The sequence below is a fragment of the Canis lupus genome, chromosome 7, assembly GCF_048164855.1.
Source record: "Canis lupus baileyi chromosome 7, mCanLup2.hap1, whole genome shotgun sequence".
Taxonomy (NCBI): domain Eukaryota; kingdom Metazoa; phylum Chordata; class Mammalia; order Carnivora; family Canidae; genus Canis; species Canis lupus.
The window spans coordinates 64,573,982-64,587,944 of record NC_132844.1 but is presented as its reverse complement, the minus strand read 5'-3'; the positions used below and the strand labels follow the sequence as shown (position 1 = coordinate 64,587,944).

The following is a 13,963-nucleotide window of genomic DNA, read 5'->3' as shown; positions in this document are numbered from 1 at the left end:
GTAGCAGCTTCCCGGCATGGGGGCTGAGACAATGCCGGGGGGACGGGGATGAGGCCCATTAGCTTAGAGCTTCAGTGTTGTGTCACCATGTGGGGCTTGCTGGCCACGTAGTCCCACTGGACCAGGATGATGGAGGGTGTGGCCAGGAAGAAGGCCCTGAGGATGGCAGCAAGTACCTCCCTGGGCCACTTGTCATTCAGACTGACAATGACTTCTATAGCCCTAATGATGACAGTTAATACCTTGGGCCCGGTCTGCTGGCCAGCCTAGGTCCACTTTTGCTGTGCACATGATCTTTATTACTTCATCTTTATTGAAGGGTATCCTGAGAAAAAAGTCAGTGATCTCAACCTCTTTGATGGGCAGAGAAGACTTAGACCTCTAGGGACTTGATTTTCATGTCTTGGACCTGGCTTAATATTGGGGACCCACTTCTTGTCCTCCATTTGCCTCCATAAGTTCCAGAGTCTCAGCCCAGCTGAGACTCCAGCCATACTCACCGCTGCCAAGGCCTCCATGGTTTCCCATTTCAGGGTTTCAGGGCACCTCCTCCCAACCCCCACCACATACCCCCAACCACAGTGCTGGTATCATCAGCTTTTGTCTCAGAGGAGTGTTTGTGTGCTTTCATCTGGCCAAACTGCCATGCTTGCAGTTAATTCTGGGAGCCCTCTCCCCAAGGAGCTGCCCCAGAGAGCACCTGGATGAGGGAGGATCAGACATCTGAGTCATTAGGTGCTGGGTAGACCCATCAGCTTTGTTTGCCATCCCGTTTGACAAATAAGCCAGAAACCAGAGCATCATTGAGTGCGTTGGGGATGAGGACTTTCAGAACAGAGAAGGAAATGACTCTTGAGTTGGCCTTGAGAGGGTAAGGATTGGGTCCTTGGAAAATGTCAATTGCCGTGAAAAGCCGCAGGCCCATTAGAGGCCAGGTCTAGGGGTCAGACCATGATAACAGGGGGAGACTCTGAACTTCCGTAACCATCCACCACTCTGGAATTCTGAAGCATTATCATGTCACAAGTTAGCCAGGACTTGACCAGAGATGGGAGCAGCGACTTCTAGACTGTGGAGGTCTAGGAGACATCTGCAGCAGGATCAGTCCCAGATGGCTGCTGATGCCTCAAACTGAATCTCGGGTGTGACCTGTGAGGTCAAAGGTGGCTGGCAATGACCACTGAGTCTACATTCAGAGAGTCAAGGCACGGAGGTGCAGGTGGCTAGGAGGAGTCGGATTTTTGTGTGTGTTTGTTTTCTTTTGTTTAGGAGAAAGGAACAAATGGATTATCACATTCCTTTTATGCAGAACCAAGGGAGATGGTTTTGTCAAGCCTGAGTGTGTCAGTGAGAGTGAGATCCAGAAGGCTTCAGGACGAGTCGGGTTGCTACCAGGGGTCCCACTTGCCCTGTGTACTTGTATTTCCACAATGAGGCTTTACAGTGACCTTGACTCAGCACTGGAGGGGATCCTGGCTCCTGATGAACAGGAACAGCTTCCTGACCCCAACTCCAAGTCCCCATGCAGAGCATTTCCTCCTTAAGCCTGTGATGGGCTGGTCTGAAGGATGCCACAAAGGGAATAGCTGGTGAGAATTTCAAAGAAGGAGGCTGTTTGCTGGTGGGCCGTTAGTCTGAGGACACCTCTTATTTTAGACTCAGGCTGATGTTGGTTTCATTTCTCATGTTGGTCACAGTGGGTTTCTTGACCGTGACAGAGGCACTGAAAGGCTACAGTAAAGAAGGCCTGCATGACACTTCTTTTTTGATTTCCAAATGTGTGAAATTTGATGTTTCCTCTTTTCCTGTAGAGCTTTAATTCTATGAATGGACAGTGTGGGCTCTATCCTAACTACCCCCTCCCCAGCTTCCCACCTTCTTTCCAGAGAAAAAGGCAGAGACAGGTGGGAACGGCAGGGAGGAGGGGTAGAGAGGAGACAGGTGGATTAGAACAAATGGGCCTGTTCTTAACCCCAGGAGCCACAGCCATAGGGACCCAGAATCCCCTTCCTAGTGCTGTCACCCACTGATAATGGTGAGGGGAACAGCAGCAGGAGATGTGCCTAGAGCCAGGAGTCCTGAACTGCAGCCGTGGAGGGGGCCTTCACAAGCCCTCTGCTTGGACTAACTAGCCCTGCCCCAGACTCAGGGCACATGCTACCCATGTGTTGTCGGGGTGAGCTAACTGCAGAGACAAACAACTCCCTAATCTCAGTGGCTTAACACAATACAATACAATGCAGGTCAGCAGGAGATTGCTCCGGACAGTCATGTAGGGCCCCAACCTCCTGTCTTCTGGCTCTACCATCCCCTGGAGCCTTAGAATTCTCCACTGGATCATGTGTACTAGCTGAAAGGTAGAGGAGGAAAGGGTGTGAAGGATCGTGCAGGAAGTTGTATGGACCAGTCCTGGAGGTGGTCTATACCACCTTCCTCCACAGTCCACTGGCCGTACTAACAGAAGCTAATCGAGGGACACTGGGGTGTGGTCTTGGTGTGTTATGGGTTGAATCACACCTCCCTCCCCCAAAGCAAGCGATCTTGCAGTCTTGACTCTCAGGACCTTAGAATGCGACCATGTTTGGAAAGAAGGTCATTACAGAGGTAATCAAGTTCAAGTGAGGTCATTGGGGTGGACTGGTGTTGTACACGAAAGGGAAATTTGGGGACAGACATGGACAGAGTTGGAAGACAATGTGAAAACAAAGGGAGAATGTCTTCTCTAAGCCAAGGACTACCAGAGAAGGTAGGAGAGAGGCCTGGAACAGATTCTCCCTCTCGGCCCTTGGCCAACACCCTGATTTTGGATTTTTCAAGCACCCCTCCCTGAGATCTGCAATACATTTCTATTGAGTAGGCCCCCTAGTTTGTGAGCCCATTATGATACAGCAGCCCCAGGAAATGAACACATACTGTGTGCCCAGGTCTGGGGAGCATTCAATCAGCTCGGGTATGTAATCTTGTTGTCAAAAGGAAGAGAACAGAAGGCTCTTTGGGCAACACCTGCCACCCTCACCGGTTCTACCACTCTTCCTAAGCCCCCTCTCCAAGACTTTCTCCCTCCCTTGGGTTTTCTCTCACCTCTCCCCGCCAACATGAATGCCTCCCAGAGGAGATGGAGGGAGCCCCTGTCATCTCTAGCCAGAATTCCCAATTGGAGAAGAAAGAGCAACTTTGCTGTCCGCCCTCACTTTGTTCTATTCCTTGGTCCAGAGGTGCACAAACCCTGCCAGCACCTGTCTAAATGACCTCAAGCAAACCCCGTGACTCTTGTGGGACTGTTTCCCTCTCTGTAAAGAGGGAGTGATCTCGCTGACTTCTCTCTTGACAGAGGAGTCAGTTAAGAAAACAATGCTCTGCCCCCTTGGAAAGAGTAAGCTGCATCCACCCAAGAGAGCACTAATCGCTGCAGCTCAAGAGGCTGTAAATCCTCCCCAGCTGACTCCCCAGAGCTGGACAGAGCCAGCAGCTGGGAAACTCGGCTGGATGGGTGAGTGTGGAGGGTTGGCGGTTAGCAAGAGTGGAAGGGTATGGAGGGAAGGGCCCCTTTGGTTCAGCCAGGCTCCTCTCTTCCCCAGGCCTGGGGGATTAGGGCTGGAGCCGTTTGGACCAGGAAGGGATGTCCTCAGCTGGAGACACTGGACATTAGCATCTGTACCTACTGCCTTGTTGAGACCTGGCAAGGCTGGTCCGACAGCCGGGGAGATAGAGGGCCATGGGGAATAAGAGTGGTGTTAATGCTGCCATTTACGGAGCACTTTTTTATGCCAGGCTCTGGGTCAGTGCTGTTTCTGATCGTCCAACAATTCTGCAGAATGGTGAGTGTGGGTTGGGCAGTCAGGCCTTGAGGTCTGGGTGGGTCACATCCAGGCTATCTTGAGCCATCTCGGGCCAGTTACCCCTCTGCTTTGTGCTTCAGGGTCTGTATGGGCAAAATGGGGATAAAGATGATCCCACTTCACAACCCAGGGTGCTCCCTGCACTGGAACAGGGGCAGAAGAGAAGCAGGAGGCAGAGGCATGGAGCCCTTGCTGGCAGGGACACCCTCTGTGGCACACTCCTTCACCCCTCTTGCCTCTGTTGCGGCGCACAGCCGGAGTCTCCTGGGTCCTGCAGAAGGAGGATTCCTGGGCCCACTCCTAAGGTCTCTGCTTTCTCCCTGCGGCCAGCAGATCTTCAGACTCCACTGGCAACGCTGAGGGCAGTAGTGAGCAGTCAGTGCCCGGCTCAAGGGCTCAGGAAATGGTCTTTATTATTATCCTCCTTTTACAGATTGTGAGACCAAGGCTCAGGGATGTGTTCAGTGAGTGACTGAACTAGATTTGAACCCAAGACTGACAGGCTGTAAGGTCGGTGTGGAGGTGTGTGTTTATATTAGGCTAAAAGACACTGGCCCTGGGATGCCCGGGTGGGTCAGTGGTTGAGCATCTGCCTTTGGCTCAGGTTGTGATCTCGGGTTCCTGGGATCGAGTCCCACGTTTGGCTCCCTGTGGGAGCCTGCTTCTCCCTCTACCTATGTCTCTGCCTCTCTCTCTGTCTCTCATGAATAAATAAATTAAAAATCTTGGAAAAAAATAAGACATTGGCTCTTTCCTCATCTGGACCCCCAGAAGAGGGGCAGTCTTGAACTTTGGAAAATAAGCACATTTCTTAGGAACTTGGTGCTCAGAAAGGAACTAATCTATATGGGCAAGAGACACCTGTCTTTTAGCAGTTGTTCTCTAGCCTGCTCCCTTCCTCTCCACCCTCCCCCACTGGCAGGTCTTCCTCCTAAAAGGAGGCTTTTCTTCAGCCAAGGACAGGGTGCCCTGCTCTCAGGTCTGTTCCCATAGAGAAGAGCCTTGCAGCATCTTTTCCTCAGGGGCACACATCAGTTGCTCCCATTCCCATTCCAAAAGGGAATCTGAAAACCAAGTTGTTAGTAAAAGCTGAGGGGGCCCCTTCCTTTAGGGCCACAGGAGAAGCTTTGGGCATGGGAGGAAGGAGCAGGACCCAGAGCTTGGGGTCACAGAGGCAGGAGCCACAGGGGTGCTCCCAAGCAGGCCAGGCTGGCGGAGCCAGAGCTTGCACCCTCTCTGTTGCTCTAGCTGCTTGTCGGGAACTGCTGCCCCCCCTGGGGGACAGCTGGCCCTGGGGATGAATGCCAGCACTACTCTATGAGCAACTCATTTTTCATCCCTGGGCCTCAGTCTCCTTGTCCATAAAATGGGTGTAACAATACTTGCTCATAATACTTGAGGAAATCAGGGCACTAAGCATCCAGCAGGACGTGGCTGTTGTTTTTGTTCATGGGTATTGTTAGTTTGGCCAACTAGTCTACTTGTTCGAATCCCTGTTCTTAGGTAGCTCATCCTGCCCTCTGTTCTAGGGAGCCTTAGTCTATTGGGGCTGCTATAACAAAATATCATAGACTTGGTGCTTATAAACAACAAGCCTTTACTTATCGCAGTTCTGAATGCTGGGAAGTCCAAGATCATGGCACTGGAGATTTGGTGTGCAGCGAGGGCCTGCTTCCTGGTTCATTGATGGCCACTTTCTTTCTGTGTCCTCGAAGGGTAGCCAGGGGGAGAGACTTCTCTGAGGTCTCTTTAATAAGGGTATCGATGTCACCATGAGAGAGGGCTCTGCTATCATGACGTAATCACCTCCCAAAGGCCCCACCTCCACAATCACCCCCTTGGGGGTTAGGATTTCAACCTATGAATTTGTGGGGAGGACACAAACGTTCAGACCATAGCAGGGCCTGAGCAAATGGCCCTGATAACATTGTGGGGAGAGGGGGTACTGTACTCCCCCAGGACATAATCTCTCTTCTCTGCCAGCCCATCTCTCTTCTGATAACTTTTTGAGCACCTACCATGTGCCAGTCACTTCACTGGACACTTAGACTGACACATTTCTATTGCATCAAACATTACTGGGCACCTACTATGTGCCAGGACTTGTGCTAATGCTGGATATCCAGAGATGAACGAGGAGAGATCCCTTCCCTTAAGGAACCCACAGTCCAACGAGGGAAAGTAATAAGGACAGTGATAGAACACAGTAAGTGCTTCCATTCATTCCATTTCTTATTTTAAAGAAGAGTCACCGAGTATCTAGTAGGTGCCAAACACTGTGCTGGGTGCTGTGGGCTATAAAGAGGAGTAAAACAAGGCCCCTGCCCTCAAGGCACTCAGAGTCCATGAGAAAATTGAGATATTAACCAGCAAACATTCAAGAGGGTTCCAAAGTACCCAGATGGCCATAAGCACGAGGGAAGGGGGCCCTGAGGAATTGGGTGCGGGGAATTATGGAAAGCTTCCAGGTGGGGGTGACCCCTTCACTGAGGCTCTGAGGGTGGGCAGAAGTTGGGAAATCCTGGAGGAGAACTAAGTTTAGGGGAGCCTTCCAGAGCCCTTGCTGCTGCCTAGAGACCCATGCGGTCTTGAAGGGGCAGTGACCGGCAGGGCTGAAGAGATGTTTCTTAGAGATGAGGCTATCTGAGCTAGGCCCTGAAGCATGAGTAGGAGCCCAGCCAGGCGAGGTAAGTGAGGGGGCCTAGATAGAGGGGACCTAGTGTGAAAGGCAGAGAGGCACTTGCAAGAGGTCCAGTTGGGAAGTAAGCCGGAGGCAGTCCCAAGGAGGCTTCTTAGATGCTTAGAGTTTTGAGGACCTGGTCCTAGGTGATCAGGGACTAATGCATGGGCTCAGGGATGAGGTCATATAAGGGTCTGAGAAAGCTAATCCTCTGGAGATGGGATAAGAAGGGAGGGAAAGATGTTAAATTGTTAAAAAAAAAAAAAAAAGAATAAGTGAATGAATGAAAGGAATCAGACCTTGGATCCACCCAGACACTTACTTACAAGATGAGTAGACAGATCTTCCCAATGTCCAACATACAAGCTCCCAGCAGCTGCAGGCCGCTTCCACAGAAGAACCAGGGCATGGCGCCCAGTATCATTCATCACCCCCAGAGACAGAACCAGGAAGGGTTTGTGAACACTGAGCATTCACTCTGCTGGCTCTCGGATCTCCAGTCAGGTGAGAAGGAGGCAATTATAACCCAGGGTACGGCGTCCTGAGATGAGAGGTACCATCAGGAAAAAATCAGAGGCTTTGGGCCCCTGGGAGAGGTTCAGTAACCTGCCACCCAAATGCCTCTGGGCCCAGAAGGTCACCTCTGTCCCTGGATACTCTCCTATGCCCAACCCAGACTCGGGTGAAGATTTCAGGCCAGGTATTGGGAGGTGCCTGCAGGCAGCACTAGTCCCCTGCTGCTGGAAGGCAGGACAGGCCAAGGAAGGAAGCTGCAGGAGGCTGGGGCTCCTTCATGCTGGGAACTCTGAGAGCCTTGCACACACCTCTGAGGTGTCCCATCCCAGGGGCAGGAGCTGGGGGAGTTGTCCATCCACGTCTGTCCAGCCATGCTTGAGAGCTGCTCCTACGGGTGCCTAGCCTGCCCTGGCCGGACACAAAGATCTCCTGGTCAGAGAAAGCCCGCTGGCAGGATGGAAGCGGTCTTTTCAGGGCTGAGGAGGGGACTTCAGTAGCATTTGCTTATCACAGCAGGGTTGATCACGATTGTAATTGTCATAGAAATGGCTCCAATAATTATTTGTTTAATGTCTTCTCATGCCCAGGACAGAATCTTCCTGAGGGTAGAGGCAGCATTGCCACCTTCTCCCTGGGACCTGGTTCAGTGTCTGGCACATAGCAAAGTATTCAATAGGCAATTAGCAAATAACTGTAATTTGGAGGCTGATTAATTCATGGCAAACGCCCAGCTCTGTCTGAATACCTTCCCTAGCGTCCTCCCCAGCCCCCACCCCTGGTACAGCAGAGCCTGCAAGTTGTTTCTCCGTATTGGAATCGATTATCCATACCATCTATATATCTATACCGGATTTTGTCTTCTCCTAGAGTAATATAAACCCCAATATTGAACCTTGCCAGTAACTGGGACAAAGGGAACTTTCCCCAGCCTTCTTTACAGCGAGGAGTGCCCATGCATTCAAAGCTCCGATCAATGGGTGTGGATCGCTGCCACTTTGAGGATGTGTCCTTAACCCATGGAGGCGCACTCCTCCCCTTCCCTTTCCTCCTTCCTGCTGGCTGGAATTTGGATATCACAGTGGCGGCTGGGGCCGTATCCTTGGATCATTTGGTGGAAGGCCTGGGCCGTAAGAATGGTGGAGGCTAGAAGAACAAGGGAAACCCTAATGGTCAGGGAGTCACTGCTCCAGCCAGAAGCTGAATCTCTGATCTTGTTTTATAGGAGAGCCCTTGGTTACCCCATTGTTATGTGGGGTTTTCTGTCAGAGGCAGCTGAACAAGCTAATAAGCCTAAGTGGCACATGAAAGGTAACTGCACACCGCCTTCTGCGCAAGGGAGGGAACACCAGAGTCCCAGGTAGTGGAGGTAGAGCTTCCTGGAGAGGGGGATCCCTCCTGCTGGATGCTGGACGGGAGCCCCTGCCTCCTCGCACTGGCTGGCTCCTCCCACCTCCCTCCCTCCCTCCCCTCCCCCACAACCTCCCCCCCCCCCCCGATACCCCCCCCCCCACCCTCCAGTCCTTCCAACTTCCCTCAGGGCTTTGAGAAGTTTTGTTCTCTCCGGGAGAGCAGTTAATCTCACAGACCCTCTTTCCCTTTGGAAGGATCCAGACCTGCCCGATGGAGGGTCCAGACTGCGTGCTGCCGCCGCCCCCTTCCCAACAGGGACATCAAAGTTCTTCTGAGGCTGGGGTGATCCCCTCTTCCCACCTCTACTCCTTAAGGGCACCGGGGAAGGAAAGTCCGCGCATTCCGGCGCCGTCCGCCGCAGCCTGGCCCTGAGAAGGGACCGAGGGTCGCCTGTGCACCCCCGGCCCCCAGCCCCGCCCGCGCTGTGTTTGGGGCGGGCGGCGGGTACCGAGGCGGGCAACGTCCGGAGCCCCCGCACGGCGGGGCACGGGGATGCGGGAGGCGCAGGCAGAGACGCCCGCCGCCGGGAGCCCGGGGACCCCGCGCCGCGCCGCCCTCGACGCCCCCGGCTCCGCCGATCCTCGGGCCCCAGGGCCCCGCCCCCCGGCCCCGCCAGCTCCCCCGCCACGGCCCTCGGCGGCGAGCCCGGGAGGAGCCGAGGACTTGGAGCGGGGCGACCCCACTTCGCGGGACCCCGCCGGCCCCTCCCGCGGGCGGGGCGGCCCCGCGCCGGCTCCTCCCCCGCCGCCCGCCGCCCGCCGCCCGCCGCCCGCCGCCCGCCGCCCGGGATCAGTCGCGGCGCGCGGTCCCGCAGGTGGCGGCGATGGCCCGGCCCTGAGCGCCCGCCATGGCCCGCGCCCCCAGCCCGCTGTGCCTGGCGCTGCTGCTGCTGCTCGGGGCGCTGCGCACGGCCGGCCCCCGGCCCCAGGTGAGACCCGACCCGCCGCCCCGGGGAGGCGGGAGGCGGGGGGCGGGGGGCGCGGGGGCGGGGGCCGGGACTTGGGCGAAACTCCGCGGCCCGGGCGGGGCGGGGCGGGGCGGGGCGGGCGGGAGTGGGGCGCCCGGAGCGGGGGCTGGGGCGGCGGCGCAAGGTCCCGGCCCGCAGGCGCCCCCCGCCCCCGCCCGCCCCCCGCCGCCGCCCCGGGCCACTTTCCCAACTCCCGCTCCCCGCCGCCTCGTGCCCGCGGCCCGGGGCGCCCGGCTCGCCCCCCCCACGGCGCCCCCGCGCCCTGCCCGCCCGCCCGAGACCCCGAGGAGGCCCCGGAGGACGGAGAGGGCCGGGTGCGGGCACCCCCTGCACCCCCCGCCCCCAGCACAGCCTTTGCCTCATAGCCCGGGGACCCTGCGGTGGCAGCTTGTTGTCCTCCTTCCTGACCTCCCAGACGGGACTCGCGTGCCCCCTCCCCCCGGCCCCTGCGGCAAACCCGATCGAGGCCCCCGATCCCCGGGAAGCAGCCAGGCCCCCTCCACACACCGGTCCGACCCCCCTTCTGCCTCACCTGGTGGACCACGTAGAGCACAAGGCTCACTGGGACGCTCCGAGACGCCCGGTGCGCCCTGGATGCCTGTGGCCGCGGACCACGGCAGGACCCCCGCAGCCCCTCCGCGCAGCCCTGCCCGGCGCCGCCACCCTGGCCCGGGGCTGTAGCCCGCCTGCCGCTGCCCGGGGAGTTGTCCGAGGACGTGGTGAGATGCTAGAGCAGGAGAGGAGGCTTGGGTGGCCTGGCCGGTGTCAAGGAAACCATCTCTTCCTCCCGTCCCTACCCCAGACCTAAAGAACTGCGAGCTTGGGGAGCGGACCCGGACAGGCCTTAGAATGTGTCCCAGCACAGATGAGGGGGCTGGATGAGGGGCCATTGCCTAGCCGAAGGCTGACACCAGCCTGATTGAGAATCCAGATATGGACAGATGTGCCGGCCCATTTTTCAGCGGGGGTGCCCCCCCTTCCCCATATTCTTTTCCGGACTCCTTCCCTCCCTGTTTCTGTCCCCCAGCTAAGATACCGACCCTAGCCACAGGAGACACTCCCACTTCCCCGGCACCTTCCCCAGTCCCTCAGCCAGGTCTTGACTTCCCTGGTGTACTTGGCATCTTTCAGGAGCCAGGACTGCAGGGCGTTAGCATGACCACCTCTCGGGCTCACCTTTACTGCCTCCGGGCCAGGACGGGGGAGGAAGGCCCTGCTGCTGGCTCCCATGCTGCTCCAGGCCCCGTTTGCAGACCTGGTATGGATTAAGGGAAGAGGAGAGGTTCTGGAGGCTGCTTGTCTTGTCCCCCAAAGTCCCTTTTCCCGGAGGAATCTGGCTCCTTGAACCTGCCCTTACTTCTGATCCCTTCACCCCTCAGCCCTGGGCCAGTGCAAAAGCTGACGATCCTGGTGCCCTAGCAGGCCTGGGAGGGCAGAGAAGGGCAGATGAGCCAGGTGAGAGGGTGGAGCTTTCAGGGGATGCTCTCCTTGGGGGAATTGAGCATCCCAGGCCACCACAGAGATCTGAGCAAAGGGGCTGAGGTGACACTGCAGTCCTTGTGACACAACCCTGTGCCCACATAGAAGACTTTAAAAATGGGTTCCTGTTCATGAGATCAGCAAGACTAGAGTTACTCCCTCCATGTCACCGACAGGGGACAAAAGCTCAGAAAAGGAGAGTTCCTGGACAGGATGACTCTGTCATTCAGGAACAGAGAACGGGGTGAGAAGTTGGGTGGCTGTCTAACACCTGCTTCCAGGTGGGAAGGACCCAGAGTGAGCTGCCCACTGTCAGGTCTGGCTGGGCTGGCAGCCGCTTCCTCACAGGCAGGGGGATGGCCAAATTGACCTCTAAAGAAGGGGGCCTAGGACACTCCTTCACTGTTGCTGAAAGGACCACCCCCTGCCCCCACTCCTTACCTCCTCGGGACCCCTGTGAGGGAACTGGTCTAGGAGGAGACAGGCAAACCTTTGATACCCCAAATTAGAACCAGCCAAACCTGGGTTCAGATCTCCGGCCTGCTATTAGCTGGTGATCTTGGGTAGGACAACAACCATCCCGAACCTTGGTATCCTCGTCTGTAAGCAGGAGTCACAAGCTCTGGCCCAGAAAGTTATGAAAAAGATTGAGACACCGGACTCCTGAAATGGCATGTGGGGGAACTGACTCGTTTGTCCTCCGGAATCTGGAAACTTTCTTCAGGGCAGAGTAAGGTGTGGAGAGGGGCTGTCAGAAGCCTGATCCTCTGCACTCTAGTGGAGGGTGGAGGGAGTCCGGGGTGCACGGCGGTCATCATGGACTTTGTTCTGAGCTGGGCTCCCTCCCGGACACGGATCCCAGGTAGGGGCCGGGCCAGGAGCCACCAAGAAACCACATCCTGCCCTCCGATTCTTTGCTCTGAGGAAACACAGGCCCTTCCTTAGCTGCAGCCTGGCCCTAGGCAGATTCCTCTGAGTGTGTGTGTGTGTGTGTGTGTGTGTTTGAGTGTGTGTGTGAGATAGACACAGAGATAGAGCACAGAAACAGAAACACGGAAAGAGAGAGAGCAAGGGGAGGAGGCTGTGGGTTTCATGAGCCCCTCTCTGCCTATTTGTATGTGATCCTGTGTGTGGCAGTCTGCTGCCGTCCGAGTCACTGTGTGTGAAACATCTCAGCATGGAATTGTGTGTCTGACAGTGTGCATGTGTTTGCAACCCCATGTGTGATACTGTGTCCATGAGAAGGTCTGTGTGTGTGTGTGTGTGTGTGTGTGAGAGAGAGAGAGAGAGAGAGATTGTTGTGTAAATGGGTGTCTGCCCGTATGTGGGCAAGGGACAGCGTGCTTATGACAGTGTGTGACTGTTCTTCTGTGTGCATGTGTGTGACAGTGTGAGTTGAGGATATGCCAGTCAAGGAGTCTGTGTGTGTGTGTGTGCATGTGTGTGTGTTGGGGGCAGTGTCTCAGCATGTGAGTGAGCCCCAGACAGCCTGTGTCCGTGGGGAGGGGGGAGAGACTCTCGCGTCTCAGTATATAAGCAGGTAGGTGCTCAGTGGTGTGTGTGTGGTAATGTGTGTGACAGCATCTGTGAGGGTTCCTGTGCATAGGACACCGGGTGTCAGTTTTGCCTGCCCTCTGCTCACATATCTGGAGCCCGTAAGGACAAAATAATGAGGTCAAAGGCCAGGAGCTTGGCAGCCCCACCCTTCCTGGGCGCAGGGGCCAGGGTGATGGTTTGGGCACTGGGAGGCAGGCGAGGAGGAAGGAGGTGGGGGCCTGGGGAGAGATGGGGGCCACGTCAGTTGGGAGGTCCCAGAGCCGTCCTCGTTGCGATCTTTCTCCTGTGGAGTCCTCTCCCAGTTTTCCTGTCTCGGTGGCCCAGAGAGGCCAGGGTCTCATTCCTCTTTCCCTCAATCAAAAAAAGGTTCCCAGAAAAGGGATAAAACTTGTTCACCCTGAGAAATACAACTGTAGGAGAAATTTTTCAGGTGAGCAGCCAGTCTTTGGAGACGGAGTGCCTTCCCAGGGCTGGAAAGCCCGTCACCCACTTGGCGGGATGAGCACTGGGTGTTACACTATATGTTGGCAAATCAAACTTCAATAATAAAAAAAAAAAAAGAAAAACCCGTCACCGCCCCCCCCCCCCCCAGCAGCCGCTCCATCTCCATCCTTCCCTGTCTGCTCTTCCTTCCATTGCTGCCCACTTGTACGGGGCTTGATAATTCATAAAGATGTTCACCCACTTTAGGTTGCTGGGTCTGTATGGCAACTCTTTGAGACCAGTAGTGTGCCCATTTTACAGATGAGGAAACTGAGGCCCCAAAGGATTAAAGGGCATCCAACCAATCCCACATTAGTAGCCAGAACTGGGATTTAAAAACCCAGGACTTGTGGGTCCCTGTCCAGTGCTCTCTCCAGCACACCACTCCCTCCTGACATGCTCTTTCTCACCTCCTGCTTCCTCCTGCAACTCCTGAATCTGAGAGATGCCCCTCCTTAGGATAACCTCCACCTGGGCATTGTCTCCATTTTACCCCCACAGCCCCTTCAGAGAGGTCTCACAAAGCCTGGCAAGGCCCGATTCTCGAAACTTCCAACCTGCCCTTGCCCTGACCCTTAGCCCCCACCGCTAACCTCTTCTCTGGGCCAACTCTGCTGCCCTGTGAGGGGCAGGAGCATCCACCGCTGCGTCCTTCCCGTCACCAGCACCCGCAACTCCACCCCATCAGTCTTGAAGCAGGGACTCAAGCCATAGGAGGATGAAATGGGGCTGGGGGCTGGGGGACAGGCCCCTCCTCACAGTTCTCTGCCCACAGACAGGGAATCCTGACTATCCCCACGTGGGCTTGCTGCTGGCCACTGCCACACTCGAAGCAGAATGATTGGCCCTTGGCCTAAATAAAAATATGTTCGTTTCTTCCTGGGGGTTTGTTGATCCTGGAAGTGAAGGAAGAGCAGCACCTAGTCTCCTCAGGAAGCCAGGCTGCCCTGTGCACCTGGTCCTCTCCCTTCTATAAGCGCAGAAGTCCTGAGAAGGGCTGCATTGACTGCACATTTTCCATGTGCCAGGGGG

At 56.0% G+C, this 13,963-nt stretch overlaps 1 protein-coding gene across 4 annotated transcripts in view; it reads left to right on the top strand.

Annotated features, from left to right (window-relative positions):
* The first annotated feature begins 1,036 nt into the window (after window positions 1-1,036).
* The window catches only part of GLP1R (glucagon like peptide 1 receptor), a 46,314-nt gene continuing 33,387 nt past the window's right edge, over window positions 1,037-13,963 (top strand). For 3 of the 4 annotated variants that reach the window (XR_012034321.1, XM_072833175.1, XM_072833176.1), the window contains exon 1: window positions 9,250-9,373. Coding sequence is in view for 2 of the 4 variants with exons in the window: in XM_072833175.1 (XP_072689276.1) it covers window positions 9,293-9,373 (81 nt within the window). In the remaining 2 variants the exon portion in view is untranslated. Of the gene's footprint in view, window positions 1,246-9,249; window positions 9,374-13,963 lie in introns of those variants that run through there. The other variant, XM_072833177.1, reaches the window with a different exon arrangement.